The sequence below is a fragment of the Passer montanus genome, unplaced genomic scaffold, assembly GCF_014805655.1.
Source record: "Passer montanus isolate IOZ18808 unplaced genomic scaffold, ASM1480565v1 scaffold17, whole genome shotgun sequence".
In the NCBI taxonomy this organism is placed as follows: domain Eukaryota; kingdom Metazoa; phylum Chordata; class Aves; order Passeriformes; family Passeridae; genus Passer; species Passer montanus.
Window position 1 is genome coordinate 8,591,351 of NW_024364270.1, and position 26,559 is coordinate 8,617,909.

The window sequence follows — 26,559 nt, forward strand, 5'->3', positions numbered from 1 at the left end:
AACAGCAAAGAGTGCACACAGTCTTTAATCATCTTGAACATTCTAAATTCTGAAACAAAAAAAGTTTATTTGAGATATCAAAGTACAAACTTCAAATAAATGCTTCAAAACACTGGATTTTTAATATTACTTTATTTTTTTTAGAAATACTCTCTTTCAACCTATTTTACCTATTTTCTTTTTAAAACACAGTGATACTCTTAAGACCTAGAAGTTGCAGGGGAGGTACAATCAACTACCAAGTGTGGATAAAGATCAGTTGAGAGAATCCACACAAGTTCCTATGAGCAAAATAAATCTGGTAGAGTATGAGTGGAAATTAATTTTTCCCCCCACGGGTCTTGTACTAGCCTGCACAGCTGTGTATATTACTCTGTTTCAATTCTCTATCCTCTAAGTAATTATATATAAAAAAATGACTCAATAGAAATTGTAGCTATTGGTAACTAAACTCATAAGAACTCATAGAATACATTAGTCTACTCTCAGCATTCAGAGCTCTGGGCTTAACTACATTTTAGAATGATACCACAGAGGTCAAAAGATGCAGAGTTGCGTTAATAAATTATTACAAAGATAATATATTTCATACACATGTTTCCATCAGGAGCTGATGAGTCTAAATATTACACATTATTATTGAAGCATTCAAATAACATTGTATGAAAAAAATACAATACAAAATATATTAAGGCAACTAACACACTTTGCTGAAACAGAAACTATTTATAATAGCCAGGATTAGGAAAAAAAAAACCCCAAAAAATAAACCACAAAAAATTTCTTTTCAGAAAAGGCTTTTTCTATATTTTTTCTTTTTTTTTCTTTTTCTGCATTAAATATGTGCTAATCAGCAGTCCTAGCACTTTGGTCATTTTAGAAAGCACATGGTTGACAGACACTTAGGAGAAGAAAATTAAAGAAAGCAGTGTATGTGAAAGAATTTTACATTTACACCTTCTAGGTACTGTCCATTTGCTTACTTTGTAGGCTCTTAATTCCATAATTGTTTTGAATTTTGCAGAACTGAACTTTATTCAGAAATATTGTAATTATTTCTCCATTCAATTCTTTCAATCAAAATTATTAAACAGATTGATCTGCAACCAGAAATTATACATGTGCTCTCCATTAGCAAAGCCTCTAGCAGAGAGTTAGAAATCTTGTTTGGTAACCGAGACACTTCAATTCTACAGCTTTGTGTTGGACTTACAGCAATATGCTGGAGAAGGGTTTGAGATAAACTACCACATCCTAAATGAAAAAACTGACTTAACCACATAGTTGTAAAATTCTTATGTTTTGCATTCCTTCCTTTTTTTTTATTTTTTATTTTACCCAATATTTTATTGGGTAAAGAAGCACAATATTTTATTAACTATATAAAGTGGATCAGTTTTAGCTGTATCCCAAAGTCCTCACTGAGGAAGAAGGATTTATAGGTTCCTGCTCCAAAGCAGTACGAGATGGGATTTGAAAACCTACTTGCTATTTGAAAATAGTTGCTACCTAGCTGTTGGGAAACAGTGTCTAGCCAGAGACTAAAATGTCTGGTTCCTACCTGCTGCTTCTGCTATTCTTTTTTTGGTAGTCATGATTTCAGGAGGCTTAAGACGCTGGATCCAACCGGTGAGATAGGCAGGAGAAAGTCTTGCTGAAAATGCCCCTAGGGTTAGGTGTGAGCCTGGGATTTCAGCGTCTCACACAAGCAGGACGTAAGCAGTCCTGACATGCCTGCTGGCAGGAACTGTGTGGATTTAAACATCACCGGGGCAACTATAGGGTAACAACAGATAAGTAGGGGGTTTAGGGATCTTAAAAGCAGATAAAAGCTGCTGAAAGAGGATCAAAATTAAAAACCCATGTGTGGAAGGTAATTTTTAAAATGGGACTTAGGAGTTTTTAAAAATATCATCCTGATATTATATATAAACTGAATTTAAAAATACAGAATAAATGAAATAATAATATTCTGTTCTACATTATCATAAAAACTATTTTTTAACATATTAAATGCTCAATTATATAATCTTTTACAGCAGTTTCATAGCAAGGAAACTCCATCTGCATAAAGCTAATGTAACAGACCAGAAAATCTAGCTGTTGGTCTAGTTTTCTCTAGTCTCTACTTCACGTTCCTAAAAAGCTAGGGAGATGCAGGAGCAGACCCAAAGACCAAACCATATGAACTCTCCAAACTTCTGGTCCAAGCCAGTCAGAATGCTCCCATTTCACTGAGTATCAACATTACGAAGTCTAAACAGTCTGTCTTGATCTAGCAAAGTCAACAATTTTGCACCTATTACCAGTTAAGCCCTTCTAGCACATAGTATTCTAGCACAAGTACACTATTAAGGACATAAATAGACACCCTTTACCTTTGCTAAAGCAGTGCCACAGCTTTAATACCTTGAAGAGCTTAACTTTCAAGACGACAGGTTTACTAATTCTTATAAATATCCTCCAAAATATAATTTTAAAAATGCATAACTGTTTTCAACTATGTTGACAACAGCACCATGTCCCCTGCAGTTATTTCAGAGTCCTGACTGTGTGTAGAGCTGATTCCAGTGTCAGAGTCTGTATCGTTTATGTCCAAACTAGTCACTCTATGAACAAAGTCAGGAACAGCAATGCTGTTACTGGAGATGCCACTGCCCTTGGATGGCTCTTCATTTGATTGAAGCCTAGTTTCAATGTTGTCCTTAACATGTAGTAAATTAAATTCTTCTGTAAGAAGTTCATATTCTTTCTCCTTCTTTTGAAGCAGTGAGTCCCTGTATGTAAGCTCTTTTTGGATGCAGCTCAGGTATGAGTTGATTCTCAGACCATCTTTCATACTTTTTTCCAGCTCATATTTTACACTTTCCAAATCTGAGGTTTCCAGTTCAGCATTAGCTGCTCCTTCTGTGCGAACAGACTCTCCGGTTTTTTCCATGCATATACCGTGTACTTCTCTTTCAATTTCAGCACACAGGTTCTCTATTAATTGTTTGTGATGTTTCAGTCTCTCTTCAACCTGTAAAATTCCCTCACTTTTGCTCAAATAGTCATGCATCTCTTTTTGATCATCTGGCCTACTCCCTTGCTGCTCAGCCTCACTTGTATTGATCATTAAATACGAGTCCTGCACATAATTTTCTCCATCATTTGCCACACGATCTAAATGGAATTTTGCTTCACATTTTTCAATTTCCATATCTAGTTCTTTCATTCTAAGGACTTGTTGATGAATGGTATGATCTTGAGAAATGATCAGATGAATCAGTGTCTCCATATTGTCTCTCTCTTGCTGAACACTGTCCTGCTTAAGCTTGGCCAGTTTCCGGAAAGTCTTCCTCACAATTTTCTTCTGCTTATCTATCGGCAACATCTTCATGTAGTTTGCTGGACTGAGGTCCCACTGCTTTTCTACATTTTGTACTACCTTGGCTTCAGCCGTCTTCCACAGTGGAAATGAGAGGAAAGCATCTGACTTTACCAATACAAAATGCAAATTAGCCTGCTCTTCCCCCCAGGCCTTCCAAAGTCTCAGAATCTTTGTCAAGGGAGGCAGCACTCGCTCCGAGCCTCTCCATTTTTCTACAATGCAGTAATCACTCGGTTTTCCAAAAAGGACCTTTTTCTCTCCAAATGTTGTCTGATGTTCCTCAAGCAGTGCTTGAATCACTTCTGAGCAAGTTGTACGCTTTGTCAGGCCACACACAATCTTCTCCTCCTGGCAAACCCAAACCACAATCTCTCTTTCATTTGAAGCCATGTCCTTGCTGGGAGATCTGGAAAACAAGAAGAGACCAAGTATAAATTACATATCAATGGCAGAGACAGTATGAATAATTACTATAGCTCTGATATGACCAACACATTGAAAAACTCATGTATTGTTGTACAAGACAATATACTTGCTTAAATTGCATGAAGAAATATCTTTGGATTAAGTAACAGCTTTAATTGACTACTGCTTTAATATTATTACTATTCCAGCTGAATGAGAATCTCACAAAGTGTCTTTCATCAAATCTTGGTTTTGTATACATAGTAAGTCTATTAAATTTTGGCAATCTGCATTACACTTTCAGACTGACCTAGGACAGCACAGCCTCCAGATCTTCATATTTGTTCTCATTACAAAGACTACACAGACATTTCTAAGCTATTAGGAATGGCTTCTGAAGGGAAGAATGCACTGAACATAGATGGACTGAGGAAAGATGACTGAACACCACCAATGAATCTAACAATAGGATAAATCTATAGCTCTTCTGCCACACTTGCACCCACACAAGCATAAAAACAATTGTTTTGCTTTTTTTTTCACTAAGTGGCAAGAAATTTGTTGCCCCTCCTGAAGAGCCAAAACAGCCTGAATAGCCTGAATTCCAGTGAATTGTGAGAGAATACCAGCTTCAAGAGAATACATACATGGGTCTGCATTTTGTTACTTGAAATTATACAGAAATGCAAGAAAAGGAAAAAAGTTATTTTATTTAGTTGTTTATTTACTTGTTTGTTTATGAATTACAGTGAATGTGCTATTAACCTGGTGCCTCCTTATACACTGAGATATCTAACTCCAGGTGTCTGAGATCCCATTATGGCTCCTTTAGCTCCAGTGCCTAGACAGCAATTCAGTTGACCAAAGGTTTGAATTCACTTTACAGCTAATTCTTCAGTTTGCCCCCATCTGGTCCTGGACTGCTGTGGGCCTATGTTGGCAGAGTTGCCTGGATATTCCTGTATTCAAGACTCCCCTTGAATAGTTTTCTTCTTGCCCAGACTTGATGATTTGACCTCTCACATAAAATGATAAAACAGTAAATTCCCTGAGGAAAAAAATGTCTTTGGATTTTCTAGTATCCCTTGCAGTTAATTTGAATGAAAGAGGTTTAACATAGTCTGATAGAGAAGTCTTGAAAAGGAAAATAACTATTCAGACCATAGTCAAAGGGTGCAATAGAGCTTTTGTTTCCATCTAGGACTACTTATCACAGAAATTTTTTAGTCTTCTGAGTTGTAGTAAGCATGGAGTTTTATTTGGCTTAATTACAGTTACACCCTATGATTAGTAAAGCAATCCAGCTTGTTCGTTTTTCCTAATTATTACACAACATGACAGACACACTGCAATCCAATAAATTGAACTATGATTGACTCATCTCTAGGTGCCACTCTGACCAGGAGGCAAAAATCCTTAAAAGAAAGGCAACTGCAAATGAATACTAATAAAACTGACAAGTGCAAGTTTATTAGTATTATTGCACTGTCCAACTACATTGCTTCAGGTCTTGGAACATTCTCTGTAAAATGTGTGTTTTGGTAGATGACTCTGAGTAATAGCATCATTTTCCCTCTCCAACAGCTCCCCCTGACAGACCAGAATTTTACAGTAATTATTTCTTGAAACTGGTGCTCAAAAAGTTAATAATGTTTTCATAGACTGCTTCTCAAAAAAGTACATATCACAGACACAGAAAATGGCAAAGTGGCACAAAGAAAGAGTAATATTCAAGTTTAAGTGGGGGGGGGGAGGAATGGAGGATCATATTAGATTAAATGGCATTACTCTGAAGTATGTCACACACTAAAAATTCAATATCTATAAGTCCTCTGAGATTTACAATATGCAGGATGTGATTTTTTTTTCTGTTAACAGATTGACAGTTAAGTGAAATTCAGGTAAATAGCCAGTTGCAACGTAAGTCAGTTGTGACTAAAAATAACTCAGTATTTGCTTTACACTACAGATATGAAAAGAAAAAAGCAACAAATCATTATGCATAAAATTATGCAAAATGAATAATGAAAAATACAGTGCCTCAAACCATGTTCGCTACTGATATCTAAATAATTGATTTACAAATCCAAGTATATTACCAGTCATTGAATTTAAATTTATAGAAGTACTGAAAATAAAAAAGAGGCATAAAAATATAAGAAATACCATACTGGGATTCTGAGGCAGTAAATTCAGGCTGTATCTTTCCTCATTTCTTTTGCAATTAGGAAATACATTTCAGGAAATAAATGTAGTCTCTTCTAGCATTTCTCTGAGTGTCTTATGCAATTTGTTTTCAAATCAAAAGTCTTCCTATTTTTTGTTTTGTTTGATTGGCATATTTTCTTCTAGCTAATATTTTCAGTATGTAACTGATTATGTGGATTAAGCAGAGGCCCACTGTCTCTTCTGGCTCCTTTCAAGTTTTCTCATGAAGCCAGCTCCTCTCTGTGCTATTAGCAAATATTCAGATAAATCTGCAGAGCCCCTAGACAACCCATCATTATTGCACTGATAAATACTTTCACAATACTTTCTTATATGGAATTCCCACAGAGTTCAGCAGGAGTTAAGCAAACTTCTGATGGAAACACACGGGCATATTGTAAAGCGAACTCTACAGGATACCTAAAAACAATATGGACATAAAAACAACATTTTAAATTACTGTTTTCAGCATTTTTCTAGCTGTTTATTGCCTCCTGTAACTTTTTCAGTTATGATGCACCTGTCTGTCCAGACCTTTTACATTCAGCTTTCTTGGGGAATGATTGTTCTTTATTTTGACTATAAAATGTAACTTAGTAGCACAATTGGATAATGTATGACCATACAGGTTCACAAAGAAATCAAGTAGCTTATACATGAAAATATGTACTTACAAATGTATATGTGTATATATATATATGTATATTGTATATACCTACATCTTTTAATTATCACATTTTACAGAAAAGTAGGGAAGAAATTAAAAGAATTTCTGACCATCTCTGTAATTCTTGGATCAAAGCAACATGGGGAAGTAGAAATTCTTTCATTAATTTTTCTGCATTTGTCCCAACATATATTATCTTAATTTTTATTCAGTTACTCCACTCAATTTTTGATCTTTACTTCTAAGCAAAAAGAATTAGCCAGACATTTATAATCTTACATTGCCATGGAATTCTAACATATTTTAAAATATCAAAAGTGGTTTTTTATTACCTTCCACTAAAAATGGCAAACTGGAACCTTACCATGGACCTTTCAAGTAAAATGTATTGTCTAATTCTTTTTTCACACTTAATTCAGGTAGTCCCAAACAAAAATGAAGCATCATTTTGTCAGTCACAGAATACCAATTACTAAAAATCGCTTTCAGGATGCAAGAAGATGACAGTACTAGGAAACATCTTTTGTTAAACTGGGCATTCCTCTTAGAAAGTGGAGAGCAGGTTCTGCATTTATGAAGTGGAACTCATCTGAAAGTTAAGATTTCAGTATAAATTCACCATCAAAATTCCTCTTCATTGAGAGAAGACTTCCAAGAAGAATCCCTATTGCCTAGCCCATCTTTGATCATTGGGAACTATCACAAGAGGAAGCTATTTCTCTCTTTCATTTACTACAAGAGACTTATGTAGCCACCTTCAATCAAACACTTCCCTCTCAGGAACTTAAAATCAGGTGAGATTAACCCAATCAGATTCATTCAGGTGAGATTAATTCAGATTCTGGTTTACCTGAAAGAAATGCAACAAGAATGGTTACAGCAGCAGTTGATTTAGTATACACAACTAAATGTGGGACCTACCCATCATAATTTCACAACTTAGTTTAGACCTTGACTGTTCAGTTTAGCCAGTAATATATAAGGTAATCTGTTAATTCATTTCAATATTAAGAAAGAGGTCTTGAATAAATTTTGGTCATTAACAGGAATTCCATTTTTTTTTTTCTGAGATGCAATACTAAAAGTAATAATCTTCAGGCCCAAGGTCTGCTTTTAAACAGTCATTTTAACAGAGAGGCAACCTTCTCATATTTACAGGTTCTTTGAATTTCCTGTCCTGTAGTTTTGTAAAGGACATGAAAGAATAAAGAACTAGCATTTTAAATAATCTAGCAGTTAATAGGAGTGTAACAACCAAAGTGTTTTTTCAGTTTAAATGTTTAGGTTTCCTGATGACCGCAATAACAATTTCTTCAAAACTAGCTAGGCAACTTATATTTTTTCAAAAACATAATCCTGCAGTGAACAGGCTTTGAAGCTTTCAGTTCTGTTTTGAAGTCTGTTTCTTTGAATTGATTACTGAAGCGTTCTGCTTATACTTCTAAGACTATAAAGTATTGATGATAACAGCAACATGCAAGTCTGTATTTTTTTTTACAAAGCCACTAATTACTTAGGACCAGATTGGAATTTAAACTTAATAATAGTCAAAAGTACATTTCCCATCTTTTTGTTTGCTTGGTTGATTGCTATTTGCATGCCTTCTGCTCCTTGTTTTTCTTCAAGATGACCCAAAACCCCATCCCAATCATACTCTAGACCTCACACAGTCTTAATTACACCAGCACAAACTGAGTGTTGTGTGTCAGATATATAATTAGTTAATTTATTCTTCAGGCCTAGGGGAAAGTAATACATTCCAGCAACGTACCGACAAAACAAAAACATTTACTTAGGTCACTTTACAAAGTCAAAATATGAGATGGCTTAAATGCTGGAAGGGGCACTTTTGATATTCACTGACTTTAAGGCATGTTTGGCCCAAAAATATACATATCAAACATCATTGTTTGCCTTCCTGAAATAGTCTCCCTAAATATGTAGTATATCAGTTTTACAACCAATCATGCCAATCAAATAAAGGGATCCCCCTACATTTTAGAATTTTACCTTCATGTGTACAAGATGCTTCTTTTTCTCGACTAATTTCTGCAAACATTCTATTGGATCACTTCCATATCATACTCTTAGCAAATTAATACAGTGTTTCTGAAATACAATGGACACTAAAAGAATACTTTGCCTTTGTGAAAACAAGCATAGATAAAAACCTTGTCTCCCTTCACTGAAATAAATTATTTCTAGACTGCGCCCATCAAAAAAATAAAAATTAACTCCTTTTTCAATATTACCATATTTCTTGACATGCCCTCTACGAAAATAAATCAAACTGATTAACTGATTTTTAAACACTTAGGAAAGGAATTAAAACCTGAGATTATGTTTATGACCAAAAATTTCACTAGTTTTTCTCCTCCCAGTCCTTGAAACAATTTATATGGAATAAATATCAGTTGGTGAAAATAGATCACACACCAAGCAATGCATTAACCTTTTCCCTGAAAATGCACAGAACTCCTAATTGTTTATAAATTTTCCATCAAAAAGCTCATGCTAGAAAGCAATTTCTGTAAAATATCTTAGTAATTTTTCCCCAATTTTTTTGGAAAATCATCTTTTATTCTATGACAGCCTAAGCCCTCTCAAATAGCACATACAGCCTAATCTCCAACAAATCAGATGATGTTTTATAATTTACAGACTGCATTGGTGGGGTCCTCAGCTGACCAGAGTACATAGGTGTGCTGCTTCCCAAGTAAGTTCAAAATACTTCTAAACATTAAGCAAACCCCTACATTATGCCAAGATGCCACTAAGAACAATTCACTTTCTTCAATGGAAAAGGAAAAAAAGTTCTAAGACACAATCTTGCTGCTGCCTACTGCATCCTTGCAGAGCAGTCCTTGCCAAGAGATTCAGGGTCTGCCATCTAGATGCTTTCCTGAAGTCCACTAAGAAATGTAACACTTTCAGGGAGACCCAGGCAGGGCTCTGCTGCTCAGCAGTCCCTCTGTTCTTCCTCAATCCATAAGCTCCCAGCTCCTCAGCAAGACGTTCTGTGCTGCATCCCCCACCTGCCACGCTGCACAGGGGGGAACAACCTCCCAGCCAGGCCTGCTCAGTGCCTGAGCCATTTACTGCCTTTGAAAATGCTGTGTCACAATGCCATCCTGGGAAAAAAAGACACACTAAGCAATTAATAATCTAGTGTTTTCAAGGGGCTGGTCTTTGAGCATGCTGCTGGGGCACACACATATGCCTGTTGGGAAGTATGTGTTTGTATTATGGTCTTTGTTCAACACCCACAGATGCTTCTTCCATGTGCAAGGGCCCAGAGAAAACTTGCCTTGTTTTCATGGAATTTCTGAAAACCTTGTTATCTCAGTGCCAAGATTATTAATCTCTGTTATCTCTTAGATCTGAGCTATAACTATCATCAAAGATAAGATATCAATCAAAAATATGATGGTTCTTAATTATATATCTACTTGCTGGAAATAATAAGAAGCCGATATTACAATATTACCTACTTGACACAAATGGCCTATATTTGTAGCATAGGGCACATGCTACATATAATTTGAGAGCTTCTGATACCAGTGACTCTTACATGTCAGGGTATATAAAGGCAAATATCAGCCACAGAATCACAGAATATCTCAAATTGAAAGACTCTCAAAGGGATCATCAACAACACCCAACACCCTGCTCCTCACAGAACTACCTAAGATTAAACCATATAACTAAGAGCATCATCCAGAAGCTCCTTGAGCTCTGACAGGCTTGCTGCCATAACCAGCTCCTTGAAGAGACCGTTCTCGTACCCAACCCCACCCTCAGTGAAGAACCTTTTCCTAATGTCCAATGATTTTTTGGAAATGGTGTGGGAATGCTGTTTCTACCAGACCTCTGACCTAATATGAAGTCAATAACCAAATATGAAGTCAAAGCATAGAAAACACGTACATTATCACAACCATTTAGATAACACTGCTTTTATTGTTTTATTATTGCTTTTATTGTATTTATTGCTTTTATTGTTTCTTTTTCAAAATCTCAGCATGTTACCATATATGTGTGTGTGTGTATATATGTGTATATATGAGATAATAGATGAGCATTATGAAAGAAAAGATTAAAACATATTTTGGCTTTTTGTGATTTTTGTCTGTCAAGTTTGTAAAAAGGTAAAGCTGTTGGGGCCATGTGTTGCAGCTCTTGCATGGAAGAAACTAACTTAATTTGATCCAAAGAGATTTTTGAAGGTGAGTTTAAACATTAAAGGTATAGAGAATACACAGTCCATATGAAAGCTAGGGTCAGAAGTATGTCAACCTTTCAGGAATAAATGGCTCATGTTGAAAGTCCATTTTATGTTTATTCAGACTATTCACATTTAAACCACCTTTTCTCTTAACTTTCTGTCCCCTTCTGTAAAGTTATTCAAAAGGTAATAAAGGCCAAATCCTGGTATGCCACCTGCCCAAGTACATGACACACTTCTGAGTTTCCTAAGGGCAGCAATGAGGAAGTAGCTGCTCTCTCACTACCCAGTGAAGCTGGAATTACTTCAAAGCCTTAGGGATTCAAATGAGCCTATTAACTAACTGCATTACCATTCCTCTCCACAGGTCCCTAAAAACAGTATTAATGGAGGCACAGTTAATATCCATGTCATACAGGACACAGAAATTCCATACATGACATGTCAGAAACTTGCTTCTTCTTCCCTTTTGCATCATATGCAAGGCAGAGAAAAGGTCACCTGAAGGGTATCATGGCAAGACAGAACTGGTACTTTAACTGTGAGAATAAAGCTCTTGGTACAGATAATCAGTGTGGTCCTAATGCCTCAGGAAGACTTGGAAAGAGCACCACAGTACTTCTGAAAACAAAATAATTATTATTTATACAGAGAAATAAATTTCTCTCTACCATCTGCTTCTGTATCCATTTAATCTTGCTCTGTGATAAAACTTCCTCCTTTACAGAAATGTGCATAGGCATTTACTAAAAATAAAAGAAAATTAGGCATCTTGTGAGCCAGTGATCTTTTTCAAACATACACATATACACAGTAGTTTGGATGCTCTAATTGAAATATTTCAGATATTTGAAAAAATAAAACAATTTAAAGAAAGCTTATTTTTATAACTAGCTAGTTACAACACTTTTTTTCCTGGTATAAATTTGATGTTCATTTTTCTGTTATTTTTTAAAGGCATAAATTTTTAATTCAGCAAGATATACATACTGTCAGGAAGGCTCTATGAAGCATTTTAATTAGCAACAGCTGTTGCAAATTATATCCAATATGAATTAAAATTTATCTACTTAAAACTATAAGTAGGTCCTTCATCTTCATTGCAGAGAAATGCCACCACCTTAGCTACTGTGCAAAATTGCATACATTACAATTCAACAAAGATCTGTAGTTGAAATTTCTGTTCACCTAAACACTTTACACTATATTGGTACTCTGTGACAAATTTCAGTGGAATAACTTTGAATTGCAATGGGATAGCATTATTTTTTTATAGAATGAAAACATAAAAGGTATGACAGTTTAAAGAAAATAATTCTGATAATTCTTTTACTGCAAATAACTCATTCACACCAGACTGCTGCTGACTTGAAATGTCAGACTTTGGTAAAAATCCCATGGGAAATCATGTGCTTCATTCTAATAACTGTACTGCTTGGAAACAGGTGTCTGAACAGGGACCAACTGTTAAGAAAAATCAAAAAAGGAAAAATGCCCTGACAGTACTTAAAACAGATAAAACGGAAACTAAAGCAGACAAGAAGAAGGACCAACAAGGGGTGACAGCAATAATTCTATCATCTGCTAAATGGATGGATAGCAGAGTTTATACTACATAGAAAATAAGCCAAGAAATTACACTAACTCAGCATATTGCACTACAGAAAGACAGAAGTAAGACATACTGGAAGAGGAACTACACACCTTGTTCACTAGATAAGAGCAATAGTTATGATGGATTTACCTAAACACTCCCCTGCTGCTCTTTTTAATAATGACAGGACTCCATGTCTTTGCTACAATGGCCAATATTGTTTTGCAAAACCTCATTTGCAAGGGCCGAGTGCAGATGTTCAGCAAAGCTGACCAAAACCTTACTAGGTCCTCCCCTTCACTTACAATCACAGGCAAGTGCAAAGGCTGCAGTGGAGACTGCATCTGCCCCTGCCCTTTCCTCCTGTCATACCTCTGAAATTTTCCTCTGCCCCTAAGGGTACTCATTCTCTGTAAATTACACCTGCTTTAAATCTACCTTCCTGTCAGACTAATCATCATTTCTCAATTGTATAGTCAAAGTCATAAGGTTGGTGAGTGGGTATTAGTCAAAAAAATGTTTGGAATTCCAACAAGCGTGGCGTGTGCACAAAATGTCATGACAGGTAACACGTTTATCATACCAGGCCTGTATTTGGAGTAGCATAACACAGTGGAGGGGGAGGCTTGAGAAAAGGAGAGGAGAACTAGCTGTCCACCAAAATATTTTCCAAGATGAGTAACAGTAACATCAACAATTTACTTTACTGGGAAAACATGCTTTGATGTGTATATTGCAACTGCTGCTGAGGAAGCAGCTGTTATACAGGAATGGAAGATCCAGGAAAAACTCCAGAGCCAAAACAAACACTGACATATTCAGCGATAGTAATTCTTTAGATCATGATGGGGGGGGGATGGGAAGACAGACATTTTCAAATTCCTCAGTGTTAATGAGCAACACGAGAAGTTTAGAAATATCAATACAGTAAATGCTACATCTTAATTTTGAGCAGTGGGTAGTTCTCACTAGTGAACACATGAAAATGCCACTGGTACTTTTCATCTACCACAAGAACTTTGCTACATTGCAAAAATACAATCTTCAAATTGCTTCTGTGTTTAAGTGCCTATGCATATTTAAGCACTGGCTACACTTTACAAACTTTACAGAGCTTCTATTAATAATGTACAGAATGTGTTTAAAACTCCATCACTTCCAGTAGTATAGAGGAAGCAAAAAAATTTACGACTCATTTGGAAGACAGGTTTCTAAATGACAGAATTGCTGTTACAGTTCATAGAAATTTGTGTTATCTAACTTCTCCCATTAGAATTTTTATAACAGCCTTTTAGAAGTACCCTGATTGTTTATGAACTTTTGAGATCAAAGAAGTGAGGGGAATTCCAAGCATTGAGAGTATGAAGGGGTTTTTTGTTTGGTTTGGTTTTTGGTTTGTTTTTTGGTTGGGTTTGGTTTTTTTCTTTTTTTGTGGTTCCATGAAATTCAGTTCAGCTTTTGTTGAAAGGCAAAAGTGTACTGCTTCCCTCCCCTGCCTTTGTTGACATTTTGCTCAGTGAAGAAACAAACACAAAATATTCAGAGGTTGGGTCTGAGCTGCCAAAACATGAACAAAGCGCACTATATGTAGACAGATGATAAAAAGGCAAGTTAAATAATGGAATGAGATACAGACAAGGAAATAATAAGACTTCATGCTCCTTTTCCAATACTCCCTGATCTGAAGGAGGCTAGGATGGTTACCTTCTTACAAATCCTTATATGCTTTGCATGTTTTGCACCTCTTCTCTGCTTATGGTGGCACCATGTGAGACAAGTGCTCTTCTCATTCATAATGAATGGAATGTCCAGATGGATTTGGTTTCTTTTTGCCAATCCTAAGGTTAAACTCAGGCTCAGGAAACAAAATTTAAAAAATACTCATCTGGGTTCTATGGTGTCAAGCAAGAATAGCAGCAATGCAAAGGGAAAGGTAGAGAATGGCCAGGAGCCTGGAAAAGGGGCTTAGGATTGCTCTTAATGTTACAGCAAGCCTTTAGAGCTGTTCAACAATTTCATCAATCATTACCCTTTCCTAACTTCTTAAAATCTAATGATTTGTCAACACAGCTTTTTTGTATATCATAAAAACCAGTTTGAGTATCTTGCTGCAGTTTGCTAGGAGCGAGAAAGACAGGATGGGCTTTAATATTCTCCTATACGTACTGCTATCAATTTTACTGTGAACCACCCCACTCTGAAACTACATTGCACAATCTTTCCCATTTCATTTGCTTTCATTAAATCATTTTGAAAAACATCACCTCAAAGGATGTTCTAGCAAGACTTAATTTATATAAATTCTTTCTTTTCTTTTTTTCTTTCAAATTTCTGCCTCAAACTTTCTGAAAAACAATTCAGTGACAAATGTGTTCCATTACTTACAGTATTTGAAGAGCTGAAAGGAAAAAACAAAGATGAGATAATGAAGTGGACTCTTATATAAATGCTCATTCTAAAGAGCTAAATTGAGTACTAGATAATTATGCTAACGAGAAGAGTGGACATAATTTTTTTAAAAAGAAACCTGAAGCATTTTTACTCTCCATTGTCAGACTGAGAGATTTGTGCAGCTTATGCTTTCAAGTAATTTTCTAAAATTGCCTATCAATGAATGCTTCAATATGTAGTTAGTCACCCACAGGCTGATAAGGTCTCTGAAATACAACCACATCTTCTCTAAAGAAGCTACTGAATTAATGAAATAAATTGTTAACCTCACCAACTGTGCTCTTCCCAAGCAATGTATATGCGTAAAGAGGGCATAGGAGATTGCAAAACTAGCTCTAGCCAGCTGAGCAATACAGATAGGAAAGGCAAAAAGGGATGAATTCCTATCTGGAGGCAAGTTTAAAGCTGGATCATAATGATTGCCAAGAGTAATGGGAAATTTATGAAATTAATGCAAAGAAGAATGGTGTAGACAAGAGAGCGATACAGAGAATGGAGTCTAACAGCCCGCCCATCCCCTCCCAATTTTTAGCTGTAAGAACATAAGGAAGATCACTGCAGAAGAAAGACATTCCATGTGATTCAGATAAAAAGCCATGTGAATCCTAAAATATTTAAACAATTATGACTTAAGCCCAAAACCTATTCTATGGCAGACATAATGGGTTCAGATAATGTGTTTCCAGCTGGAAGAGGCTCATAACCATGTCAGTTGTCCATCACAACCCTCCCACTGGAGCTGAGCTTCTTGTCTGATCTCCAATGAGTCATGATGAATTAAGCCATAAAGATAAAAACCTTGTTAAACCATCTTAGATAGCCATCCAAATGTGACTGAACAGTTTAGGAAGAAACTTCAAAAATTTAATGCAACTGAAAAGGTGGTAACTCCTGGCGAGAGAACTGTGATGAACAGAGAGAGCAGACAGAGGCCAAAAACCTGCAGTGGGCACAGCTGAAGCTAAGCACGTGTCAATGACCGAAGACCAAGGCAGGCCTGAGAAATAATGGTGCTAGTTTTGTGAGACACATCTATGGCAGGATAGTGATTATCCCAAGCAGGCTGTGACACTGAAAATTACTTGTTGTCATTAGTTCACAGAAAGTCAGACTGAGTCGACATTCAAATTAATCCTATGTTTATTTCACATATCCAAATGTCTTTGCAGGTGGCTATCCTTTCAACATATGAGCAACTGAGATGGCTTCATAGCTCAGGGAGGATAAAAATGCCTTTTAACAAGGTACTTCATAAGCTGAGTGGTTACCACAGTGACAGGTGGATGAAGGCATGCATCCCTCTGCCACATGAACAGCTCTGTCATGTTGGGAGAAATACACATATTTAGCTTTCTTCTGTGACATGTGCACATTCTGTTTGTCACTTCTGACAGGCTGGTGTGTGTACTCAGATTTGTGATATGTAGATGCATAAATATGCAATCTACAGAAGAGGCTATTTTTGCATGTATTGTTTATATATACAATAATTTGGGGTTTGTAATATATTTTATTGTACATATGTGACAGTACATGAGGTATACATATGCATTCTGTGATCACATTCGACACAAGCTGTCATAAATTCATTTTTATACTGAATATATGCCTACCAGGCACAAATGCTTTAGCACAAAGAAATATGTTTAGCATGCAGCCAAGTACTGAAAAAATTCATGTTGTTAAAGATTTCCATGCTACTTAGTTCAACAAAAATTAATTTGATTCAGTGTATCCATAGAAAGATTCATTCTCTGCTACAGTGGTTACTTGCTTCACTTAAATGCATATAAGAGACAGTACTCAGTTTTGTCAGGACACGGAACATACTGAGGCATTGCAGACACCAAATATGATAACTTCCAAATATCTCCCTTGCTGCTGAAAATTCATAATGCTCTCTTGGACATCTCAACTTCCACAGAAAATACTACAAAAGAGTTGAATTCCTAACAATGGGGTTTGCTGACACCAGCAAGTTCAGCAAGAACTGAACTAAAGCAGTCAGAAACATGAACAAAAGGGCAGGACTTAGATGCTGTTAGATCATGTTCAAATGTTCATTGCATAAAAAAAACCCAGAAATATTAATTAGTACAGCAACCCAAAACCTGATTCCCTTCTCTCTCTGAAGCTTGCAACACTAATCCTTGTCCTTGTCTGCCTTACTGCAACTTAAACCAGCATAAAATTAAGCAGTTTCAAGATGAAATACTGCAAGAATTTCAGTTTAGAACAACTTCACAAGACTTTCCTGAAAAATGCATAATGAGGGAAGGACAAACTGCATGGTGTTCAGGACCAGTGTAAGACATATTAGAAGTAGAGGTGGCTGGGGAATGTTACCAGTCAGAATTTAAACATCCGAAGTTCTTAAAAATTTTCTTAGGTGACTGGAATTACATTTAGGCACCTTCATAAAACTAGCCCTTATTGCTTACATTTGTTCAATACTTGTGCATTTTTATTTGTATCTTTTCTCCTATCTATGGCACAACCCTTTTAGAGGACACTTTTCAAAATTTAAACTTTTGGTATATATCCTTTATCATCAGGTATTCAATTGCTCTTCACAATTCTGTAATTCTGACATTACAGAATTTATCTCCACATACTCTTGTAGGGAAAAAACTCCCTTTTACAAACCAAAGCTATTCACTCATTTAAATTCCCACTCTAACTGAATAAACATCCACAGACACATGCAAAGTAAGACATCCATAAACCTCCTTTGCTCAGCCCTTACGTAAAAAGTGTTTACAGGACACTGAATTAGCAAGTGAGGAACACACAGTGAATAACCAGCTCTGTAAACTGTGGTTTATGTGTCTTGCCCAAAACTAGATAGGAATTTTGTGGCAGGGTCAGGGAAGACATCCATGCTGTTGGGATGGTTCTCCCTTAATCATACATAATCTACCTGTAATTCACCTCTCCGTTCATGTTTCCCTTTTTAATTTCTAAAATGAGTGGTGCAAAAGATGGTTAATAACCTGCTCTACAAATCTGAGCATGCTCCATGACAAGTGATTGGGTGGTGCTCATATCATCTACCTTAAGCTATTTAAAAATGTTGATGTGCAGTCAAAGATAATTTTCTGACCTTCCTCTGTAATCAGTGGCATAAAATAGGCACCTCCAAAAGGGTGACTAATCCCATACTGACAGCCTGTCTAAGACTAAATGAATTGCCCTCCAGAAGTGTTTAGATGTACCCATTAACTACAAAGAGTACCTAGATGACAAGATACCTAGATTTTCAGCAGGCTCAAGTAGGGTAAGAGGGAGCTTGACATTTGTGTTTCACTGTGTACTTGAATCTCAGGAGCAGTATGAGTGTCAGCAAAAGTACTGTGACCATTCACAACTGCAGTTCCAAAAATAATTTAGATCTTTGTCAGACACCTGTAGGAACTTCCATGGGTAAACAAACATTATTAGTTATCTACCTAATCCTTAAAGTACCAGGAGTCTGTGAAAGTGCAGTAAAGTCAATACCAATCCTAGATTGCCATTAGAAAACTGAATTTGTGCAGGGCTTTTCAGTAAAGCAGGATGTTAACAACAGAGTGGCCCTGAGAGATACAGGCAATAATCAAGTTAAAAAAGGATATCCAGTGCCTTAGCAATCAGTCCAGAGGAAGTCTGTCAACAGCTAATGTCCAAAGAAACAGCAGTTCAGAACATCAATTTACTAACCAAAACATTAGCAGCTGAACAAGTTCAGCACAAGATCCCACATTTATAAATATCACTAAACCACTCTTTGATCAGTGAGCAAAATCTGATAACTTCCTATGGCAAATGAGGTATACTTTAGGTCATCAAAACAGTGTCTGAACTGCTGCTCTGAAAAACGTTGTAGCTTAAAAGTGCTTTCACAGTGGAAAATACCCACTGTAGAAAGAATTCCTTTGAATTGAAGGAGGTTGGGGAAAGCAAAGTAAGATGTTCTACATGGATGATGGAATCTATTAACACAAAGCAAATTGCATGTTCAAGACCCAAGGGCAGACTCTCTTAAAAATTAGTAGTCTTCACTCAACTGCATTATTCCAGTGAGGTCATAAACCCTTACAAGCTAAACTAAGGTAAACATATTTATACCTGACCAAAACAAGAGCTAATAGATTATTAAATTTTCATAAACCTGATTTTGTCCTTGAACATGAGAATATTATGCTTTCGCATATTTATTTTAAGCGTCAATATTTTTGTGTTATTAAAAGGAGGAAAAATAAAATATTCTGTTTTTTAATAGAGATTATTCTATTTACCATTATGATAGGAAATATGTAACTTTGAACTCTTTACATCAATGAAAGAAAGCAAACAGGGGTGAGGAATAAAGAAAGCAACTTAATCAGATTAATGATTTTGACCCTCAATATAAAGAAATTATACATTATATTCACAGCAAACACCATATCTATAAAAATGTTTTTCTCCTATGATTATTCTGCAACTTACTAATTAATGTGGAAAAAAGTCATAAAAAAAACAACCACAACCCAGAAAAACAGAGGTTTATATCTCCTCCAAGATTACAACATAGCCTGGCTTCTTCTAATGCTGATGCTCAAAAATGCATGTCTAGTAAAAATCTAAACTTCAATTTAAATGTCTCAGACTGACATAGGGAAAAATGCACTCAGGCAGACAGGAGTGGGAATGAAACAAGAAAGTTGGTGAAAGAGAAACACATCTTCAAATAAAGGGTATAAATAAAGTGCATGAGAGATGTACCAAACATGCACTAGAATTTTTCTTTCAAGTTTGATGTCTTTTGCTCATTACCACATTACATGACATATTATTATCATATTATTATATACAATTACATGACAATTTATTATCATTACCATTGAGAACCTTCCTTTCTGTTTTTGTTTTTTTTTTTTTTTTTTTTTTTTTTTTTTTTTTTTTTTTTTTTTTTTTTAGTTTCTGCAGATGATTTTCTTTTTTTGAGTTCACTTCACAAAACCACCTCAAAATATATTAATATGTTCATGGAATTTCTTTATTTATTTCTCTTTCTGTGACATTAAAACGCTCCTTACAAGACATTTTTAACATTATGGAAAATTTTAAACCATTGAAAAATTCCTCAGAAAAATCACATGAAATCAAACCTAAACAATCCACAGTGTATTCTCACTTTCCTGCATGGCATCTATGTTTAGTGGACTGCATAAGGACTAGAATAAAAGAACTCACAGATCTAAGTCTTACCTCTCCCACTAACTGGCTTTCACAGTCTGCACTTCTACACATTTTACACTGTCTAGTCATGTCCTACTTGTTTTCCTGAGGCATGTAAATATTAACACCCAAATTACTGCTAAGGAAAACTATGTAATCTTATCGCGCGTTTGAGGTCACAAAAAAATTGGTATCGTTATCACTATTGCAACACCTGCACCATAAGTGTAATTCTGGCTAGGTCAAACCAGGAAAAGGCAATGTGGTTAATCCTGCAGCCTATTTGAGTCAAGTTCTAGAAACATGCTCAAAAAAGTCTTCTTTTGGACAAGGCTTCCTGAAACTCTTATCTGTTTTGTCCTGTGTGATACCTGAGGAATTGCTAGCACAGAAACACTGTAGAGAAGAAGACAGAAACTCATGATCTTGAGAGTACCATAACACATAAGAGAAACAATGGAAGTGACAATAACAGCCCAGTTACCCATGCACACAGCTGGGTACCACCATGTCCAACATTCAGTCCTAGGCTTCACTTAATGCGTGGTCTTCACATTTTTATAGTGCATCATCCTTTCTGTCAGTATTAATAAGGACTTACCAACATACTAAATATAGAAGCTGGATGAACTAATTAAGGCTTGTACAGCATATGAGATGTTAATGTTTTCAAATAATAGTGTTTCAGACCAGAGTTTTAAATTGTTATTATTACTCATATAAAACAAACAAAAAACTTTTTTATTCTGAGCAGAGGTAAATCAGGAGGTACTACTCTGTGATTATCACTGACTCTCATTAAAGTTAATAGATTTTTTTTAAAATGCCCAACTCTAAAAATTTACTTCTGTCTACTGAATTAATTACTTATTTAGGAATGTGTCTTTCTTCATGCACAATACTAGTTTTTCAACAGTAAAATAGGAAATGACCACTGACCAGCAAGATTTTTCCTCTTTTTAATGTTTTACTAAAAAAAAGGGGGAGTTTTGTCTGAAAAGTATCTCTCAGCCTAACTCTACACTATATTAGTGTTTCAGATTAGGTTCAATTTAACCAAAGTCATGCTCTTAGATGGTGTAGTATTACACTTCTATTACTCGTCTTATTTACTCCTTCAGGATGAAATTGCTGCCTGCCCTCCTGGAATAGTAGATAATTAACTCTTTAGAAATAAGGTTAGTGTTTTGCTAGACAAAAAGCTCTTCCTGAAAGTGAAGTGAACAAATATGTACAAAGATTATTAGAAAATGTGTGCAACCATTTTGACCCCAGAGAAAATTTCCAAGGAAGACCAGAAAATAAATTAAAATGTATGAAGTCTGGCTCAAAAAGGACCAACTTCTTTGATAATTCACTAATACATCTTACACTCAGGGAAAAGTTAAAAAAATAGGTAAAAAGAATGCATTCTACCATTACAAAACAAGCACCATCTTTTCAATCTAAAAATTTAACACAAGTAGCACCACTGATTCTAAAACTTTTATCTACCCTCTCCAACATACATACCAAATACTTCGTAGTCTTGTACCAAAAAGAACCTTTATAGCTTCACATAGACTTTTATCCAGGTGTGCTCATCCAAGAGAAGTATTAGATATCTCACATGATCCCATAAGACTTACAGTGTGGGTCATACACAGTTCATTCAGATATGCAGGTGATCTCCAAGAGCTTTACCAGTCCAAACCTAAATGCTGAGCATTTTCAGTTTTACTTCATCAAGGTTTAAAATGTACAGCGGTGTACTCAACCGTAGGTAGAGCAGAAGAGATGTTCAGAGCAATACACAAATCACTGGGCTAACTAGATGCAATGAGAAACTACTGGAGGGAGGGAGAAAGGGAGGGATCATGGAAATGCAAAGTCAGTATCAGATAGATGAAGTCTCTAATCTAATTCACTACCCTGCACTGTAATATATAAACTGACAGAATAATTGAATGTGTCTCTCACTGGGGAGGGGCCTCTGACTGTCAGGACAGGAAGAACTCCCTCTTCTATCCATAACACTGAATGGAGATACATGGGTTTTTTTCTACTTCTGAACCAGAGATGAGCTGATTAAAGAAAAGCAGAATTAAAGAGTAGGCAAGATAAGTCTTCCCTCCTACAGAGAAACACTAACTCCTGTGGCAGTGAGTAAAAGTGGGAAACAGTGGAAAATAGTAAACAGTAAAAGGTAGAAAAAAAATACAGGAAGGAAAAGCAAAACCAGTAAATATATTTAAATATTAACAGATTTGTAACACAATTGTTTAATCATGAAACACTACTCTGTGTTCAGAATTGTTGCATGCCAACAGAGTGTAAAAACTTTTGTAGTAAACATAGGACCAGAATGAAGTACACTAGCAAAACATGTTTCTCAAGGTGTTGAACATAACAGGACAGTCCTACAGCATCAAGATTGATTATCTGTACCCTCTCCCTTTCAGGATCCCAGCTACAACATGAATGAAATAGTAGAGATTCAACAATTTTGTCTAAGGTTTATGTGCAAAACCCAAGGAGGTGGTTGAGATGAAAGAAATAGCAATGAGGTCAGTTTTCTCACTGTGACATAGACCCAGATATCCTTGAAGTATTTAAATAAACTTAAAGACCCATTTTCAAAAGTGATCAAATCTAGCACCCAAGACCAGAGAAGTCTTAATCCTACTGAAAATCAATACAGCATAAATTCTTGTCTGCTTAGCAACCAGGAAATTGAATACAATGTGAAACCTTGGTACCTAAACACTATCTATGTTCTGTATTTCTCATATTTGGATAGGGAGCTGTTTTGTCTCTGTGCAAAGAAACGTGTTAGATCAATACTAGACCTTATGAGCAAAGAACTCAGCGCCTTTTCACTTCCTCCACCTTCAGCTAAGCATTTCTGCCTTCACTACACTTCTGTAGTGTAATATGAGCTGAGCATTCCTCTCACGCTCAAAGTAAGCATCTTTAAGAGATCTGCATAAAAATAAATCCCCTTGAATTTATTCATGTTGCAAAACCTTAGTCCTGCAGGAAACTTTCACTTTTCCTTTGTTGCCTTAGAGGGTACAACCTGTCCCTGCTGTGCACATTTGGGTTTGTAAGTGGGTGGGGTGTCTTGGAAGTATTGTTCTCCTGGGGACATAGTGCAAGCACATACACATTCTGGAGACTGTGATTACTTCTGGTTGTCAGAGAAGAACAATGAATACTGTAAAAAACTATTATAGCTGTTGAAAAAGATATTGAAATATCACTTTTGTGTCTTTCTTGACAAGAAACATATGCTGGAGTCACAATCCTAGAGGTCACTCCCTTGAAATCAAACCAGGGCTTAAGTGATCTACAGGCTACATGGGCTTTGTGCTGTCTCTGTATATAGTGACATTTCAGAAGCCCAAGAGAGTAATACTGAATGAAGACTTTTCAAATACTAACAGTAGTTCAGCACAGGCTTTGTTTTCCTGAGGTTTAATCTTAGTTTCTTTCTCTAAAGACTCATGACATAATGGACAATGTCTCTCGCCTCTTGCTCAGACACAGACTTAGTTAGTGTTAGTGTAACCTCTTTGTTTAAATTCTGAGGTCTCAGGGGCAGAAACTGACAATTTACAATCTGGATGTGAAGAGCCTACTACTAAACAGGGACCTGATCTGGAACCTCTGGGCAATGCTGCAAGACAAGCACTAATTACAGTAGTGTCATCTTGTTATCTGAGCAAATGACTGTAACGCCTTCATTTTCCTTCTGGCTCTCCTTCCACCTACCTTTGTTACCTCAACTTAGCTTTATGTACTCATGTAAACAGAGATTTTATTCCTCATTTGCATATCTTACAACTTTCAGGAGTTATATTTACATGTAGCAAATGGTCATTAAGAACTACCAGAGAAAAAGGAAAAAGCTGAGTTTTCCAAAAATGCGAATGAGCACTAGGCCTATTTTACAAAGCAGCAGCAGGTTAAAGATATACATTTGTGTATGTCCCTTTTTGGTCCTTCTTTACAGGTAGTTAGACAAAGTAGTGAGCCACAAGTTCTGACTCTCCAACTACCAGCCTAAACACAATGAAGGATTTTAAGCTCACTTCTCAAGATTTCAAATGAGTTCACCATGATAAAATTAAAATGAGAAATAATTATTACGTATCTCTTCAATCATGCTGCAAAACCATTTTACTAACTGCATAAGCAAAGTTTAATTCTCAAAATTCAGTATCAAAGCTGACATAACATATGCAGAAATTTAAATATCTGAATAGATAATAACACATCTTAGGAAGTATGTAGTTTGCTTTGTTCTTGACCCCCTCCCCCTACACTTCTGTGGCCACACAGCCCCTTCTGATTGCCACAAAACCTCTCAGCCATTAGAGGCATTTATTTATTTCTGGGAATGTGAGGATAAAATGAATAGAAAGTCCTAGATGAACCAGCAAAGGTTCTTTTGGTATTTTAATTTTTATTGCCTATTTAAAGCTTTGGATTATGACTTTCTTTTCCTGAGGAATAAAGTGTCACATCAGCAAACATAATGAGATTGATGCAATTAGTGTGAAGATATTGTAAATTCCCAAAAGAGAAACAATTTCACTGTTGAACACAGTGGAACTGTGCTTTGTGAATTAATCCTTATTCACAGAAGTGATTGTAGGAACAAAACATCCACTTTAAGAGTAATAACTTTCCAGCTCTATAAGAAAGCAATTTCATAGAAAAGTTCATGTCCACCTTTCTAGATCTTCTAAACAAAAAATGGCCACAAGAGAATTATACCAAAGTTTTACTGTTTTCAGACACATTAAGAAAATATGCTGTTTAATCAGTAAACTACAATATTAATAATTCTAAAATAGTATTCAATTTTTAAACATTGACTGTCACAATATAATTTGTATTCAATATAATATGCTAACTTAACATTTTTACACAATCCCAGCAAATACAAGGCCCCCCCCAATAATTTTCAATATATCAAATGTGTGAACCAAAAGCCAAACATGGAAAAGAAAGAGCATGTTTTTACAAGACTATTTAAAGTTCAATTATATCCCTCATAGAAAAGATCATCTTTGTATTCCTTTAAATACAAACTAAATTTCTGTGAAGAGCACTAGGTGAAATGGGGATGAGACTACAAGTGATTTTAGAGTTTCTCACTGAGCGAAATTCCAGTGACCTGTTTCTGTTCAGCTTTAGCTACCTGGGCTCAGCCGCTGTACATTCCATAGGGTTCAAGAAAATTTACTCTTTAAAAAATCTAGTACCACCCTAGCACCTGACATTATTACATAACCCTCCTTCTCCTTTTTGCAGCCCGCGTGTGGGGCATGTGGAAGCATGTACAGCGTAAGGGGCAAAGTCCCCATAAAGAAACTTCGCAGTAGCAGACCAGAGGACCGCAACAGTCCCTCTGAAGAGGTTTCTAATTAAAAAAAAAAGTATACACAGTACAAGTCCATCCTATACTAAAGGCTAAACAAAAAAAAAAACATCCCCCCCGCGCCTCCCCACGATGAGAGCTCGATGCGGGGGGGATGCTCTCACCTCCCAGGCTGACAGCCAGCGGACAAGATAAGGCACGGGTTTGATCCGAAGGGATTGCAGGCTGCCGGTCAACCTCCCAGGGCAACGGGGCTAAGGCGCGGGGCCTGGAGCCCGGCCCTCCCGTGAGAAACTCGCGGAGTTTTGCGCCGGGGCGGGGGAAGAGCTCCGGGTTCCCCCTGCCGCCGACGGGACGCGAAGGTCGGGCTGGCAGCCGGCTCTCCCGGCCCGGCAGCCTCACCCTCCCAGCGCGGGGCACCGCCGCTGCTCGCCTCGGCTCAGCCGGGAAGGCTCCAAGTCCGGAAGAGCTGCCTCCCGCTCACGGAAAATACTGCCCAGGAATCAAAAGAGCCAGAGCGAAGAGGGGCACGACAGGTCCGGGGGGAGGGGGCAAGGGCAAAGCCCCTTCTTCCCTCGGCACACGCCGGCCCGCTGCCCTCCGCTGCCCCGGCCCGGCTGCCGCTCGCAGGTGAGCCCCGCAGCTCGGCTGCCGGGAGCGGCACGCTGCCGATAACACATCCTGCCCACAGAACCAGACAAAAAGTTTAAAAAATAATTCATCCCATGGCGCCCTACCTGGTCCTCCACATTCCCACGCACTTTACCTGTTTTTATGCCGGGTTTTCAATAAATTCCTTCCAAAAGGAGCCATGATCCCAGCGGCATAACATCAGCGATCCCCAAACAATTCCAGGGTGTTCCCTTCTCCCCTATTTTTTTGCCTGAGCGCCTTCCAACTTGTTAATAGTCACCGAGCGTAGCGATGAGCTGGAAGTTGTGCAATTTACTGCTAACTTTGAACTCCAGCTTGTTGCTGCTGCTGCACCTTTGGAGTCCTGCCCAGCTGCGAACTTGAAGGAGGTGTTTAGAAGCAGGAAAAAGAAAGGGGAGGGGGGGAATACGCACTT

General features: G+C 36.9%; 1 protein-coding gene across 2 annotated transcripts; it reads right to left on the bottom strand.

The window, feature by feature from the left end:
• On the bottom strand, positions 1-26,510 carry RASSF9 (Ras association domain family member 9). 2 transcript variants are annotated; one of them, XM_039704153.1, is made up of 2 exons: positions 26,257-26,510; positions 1-3,776 (listed from the first exon to the last, which is right to left on the bottom strand). In XM_039704153.1, exons 1-2 carry the CDS (start codon positions 26,301-26,303, stop codon positions 2,501-2,503), a joined length of 1,323 nt encoding a protein of 440 aa, XP_039560087.1. In that variant the 5' UTR covers positions 26,304-26,510; the 3' UTR covers positions 1-2,500. The 2 variants fall into 2 exon arrangements, with proteins under 2 accessions (XP_039560087.1, XP_039560088.1); XM_039704154.1 differs by lacking the exon at positions 26,257-26,510 and adding an exon at positions 25,655-26,188.
• Positions 26,511-26,559: the final 49 nt, after the last annotated feature.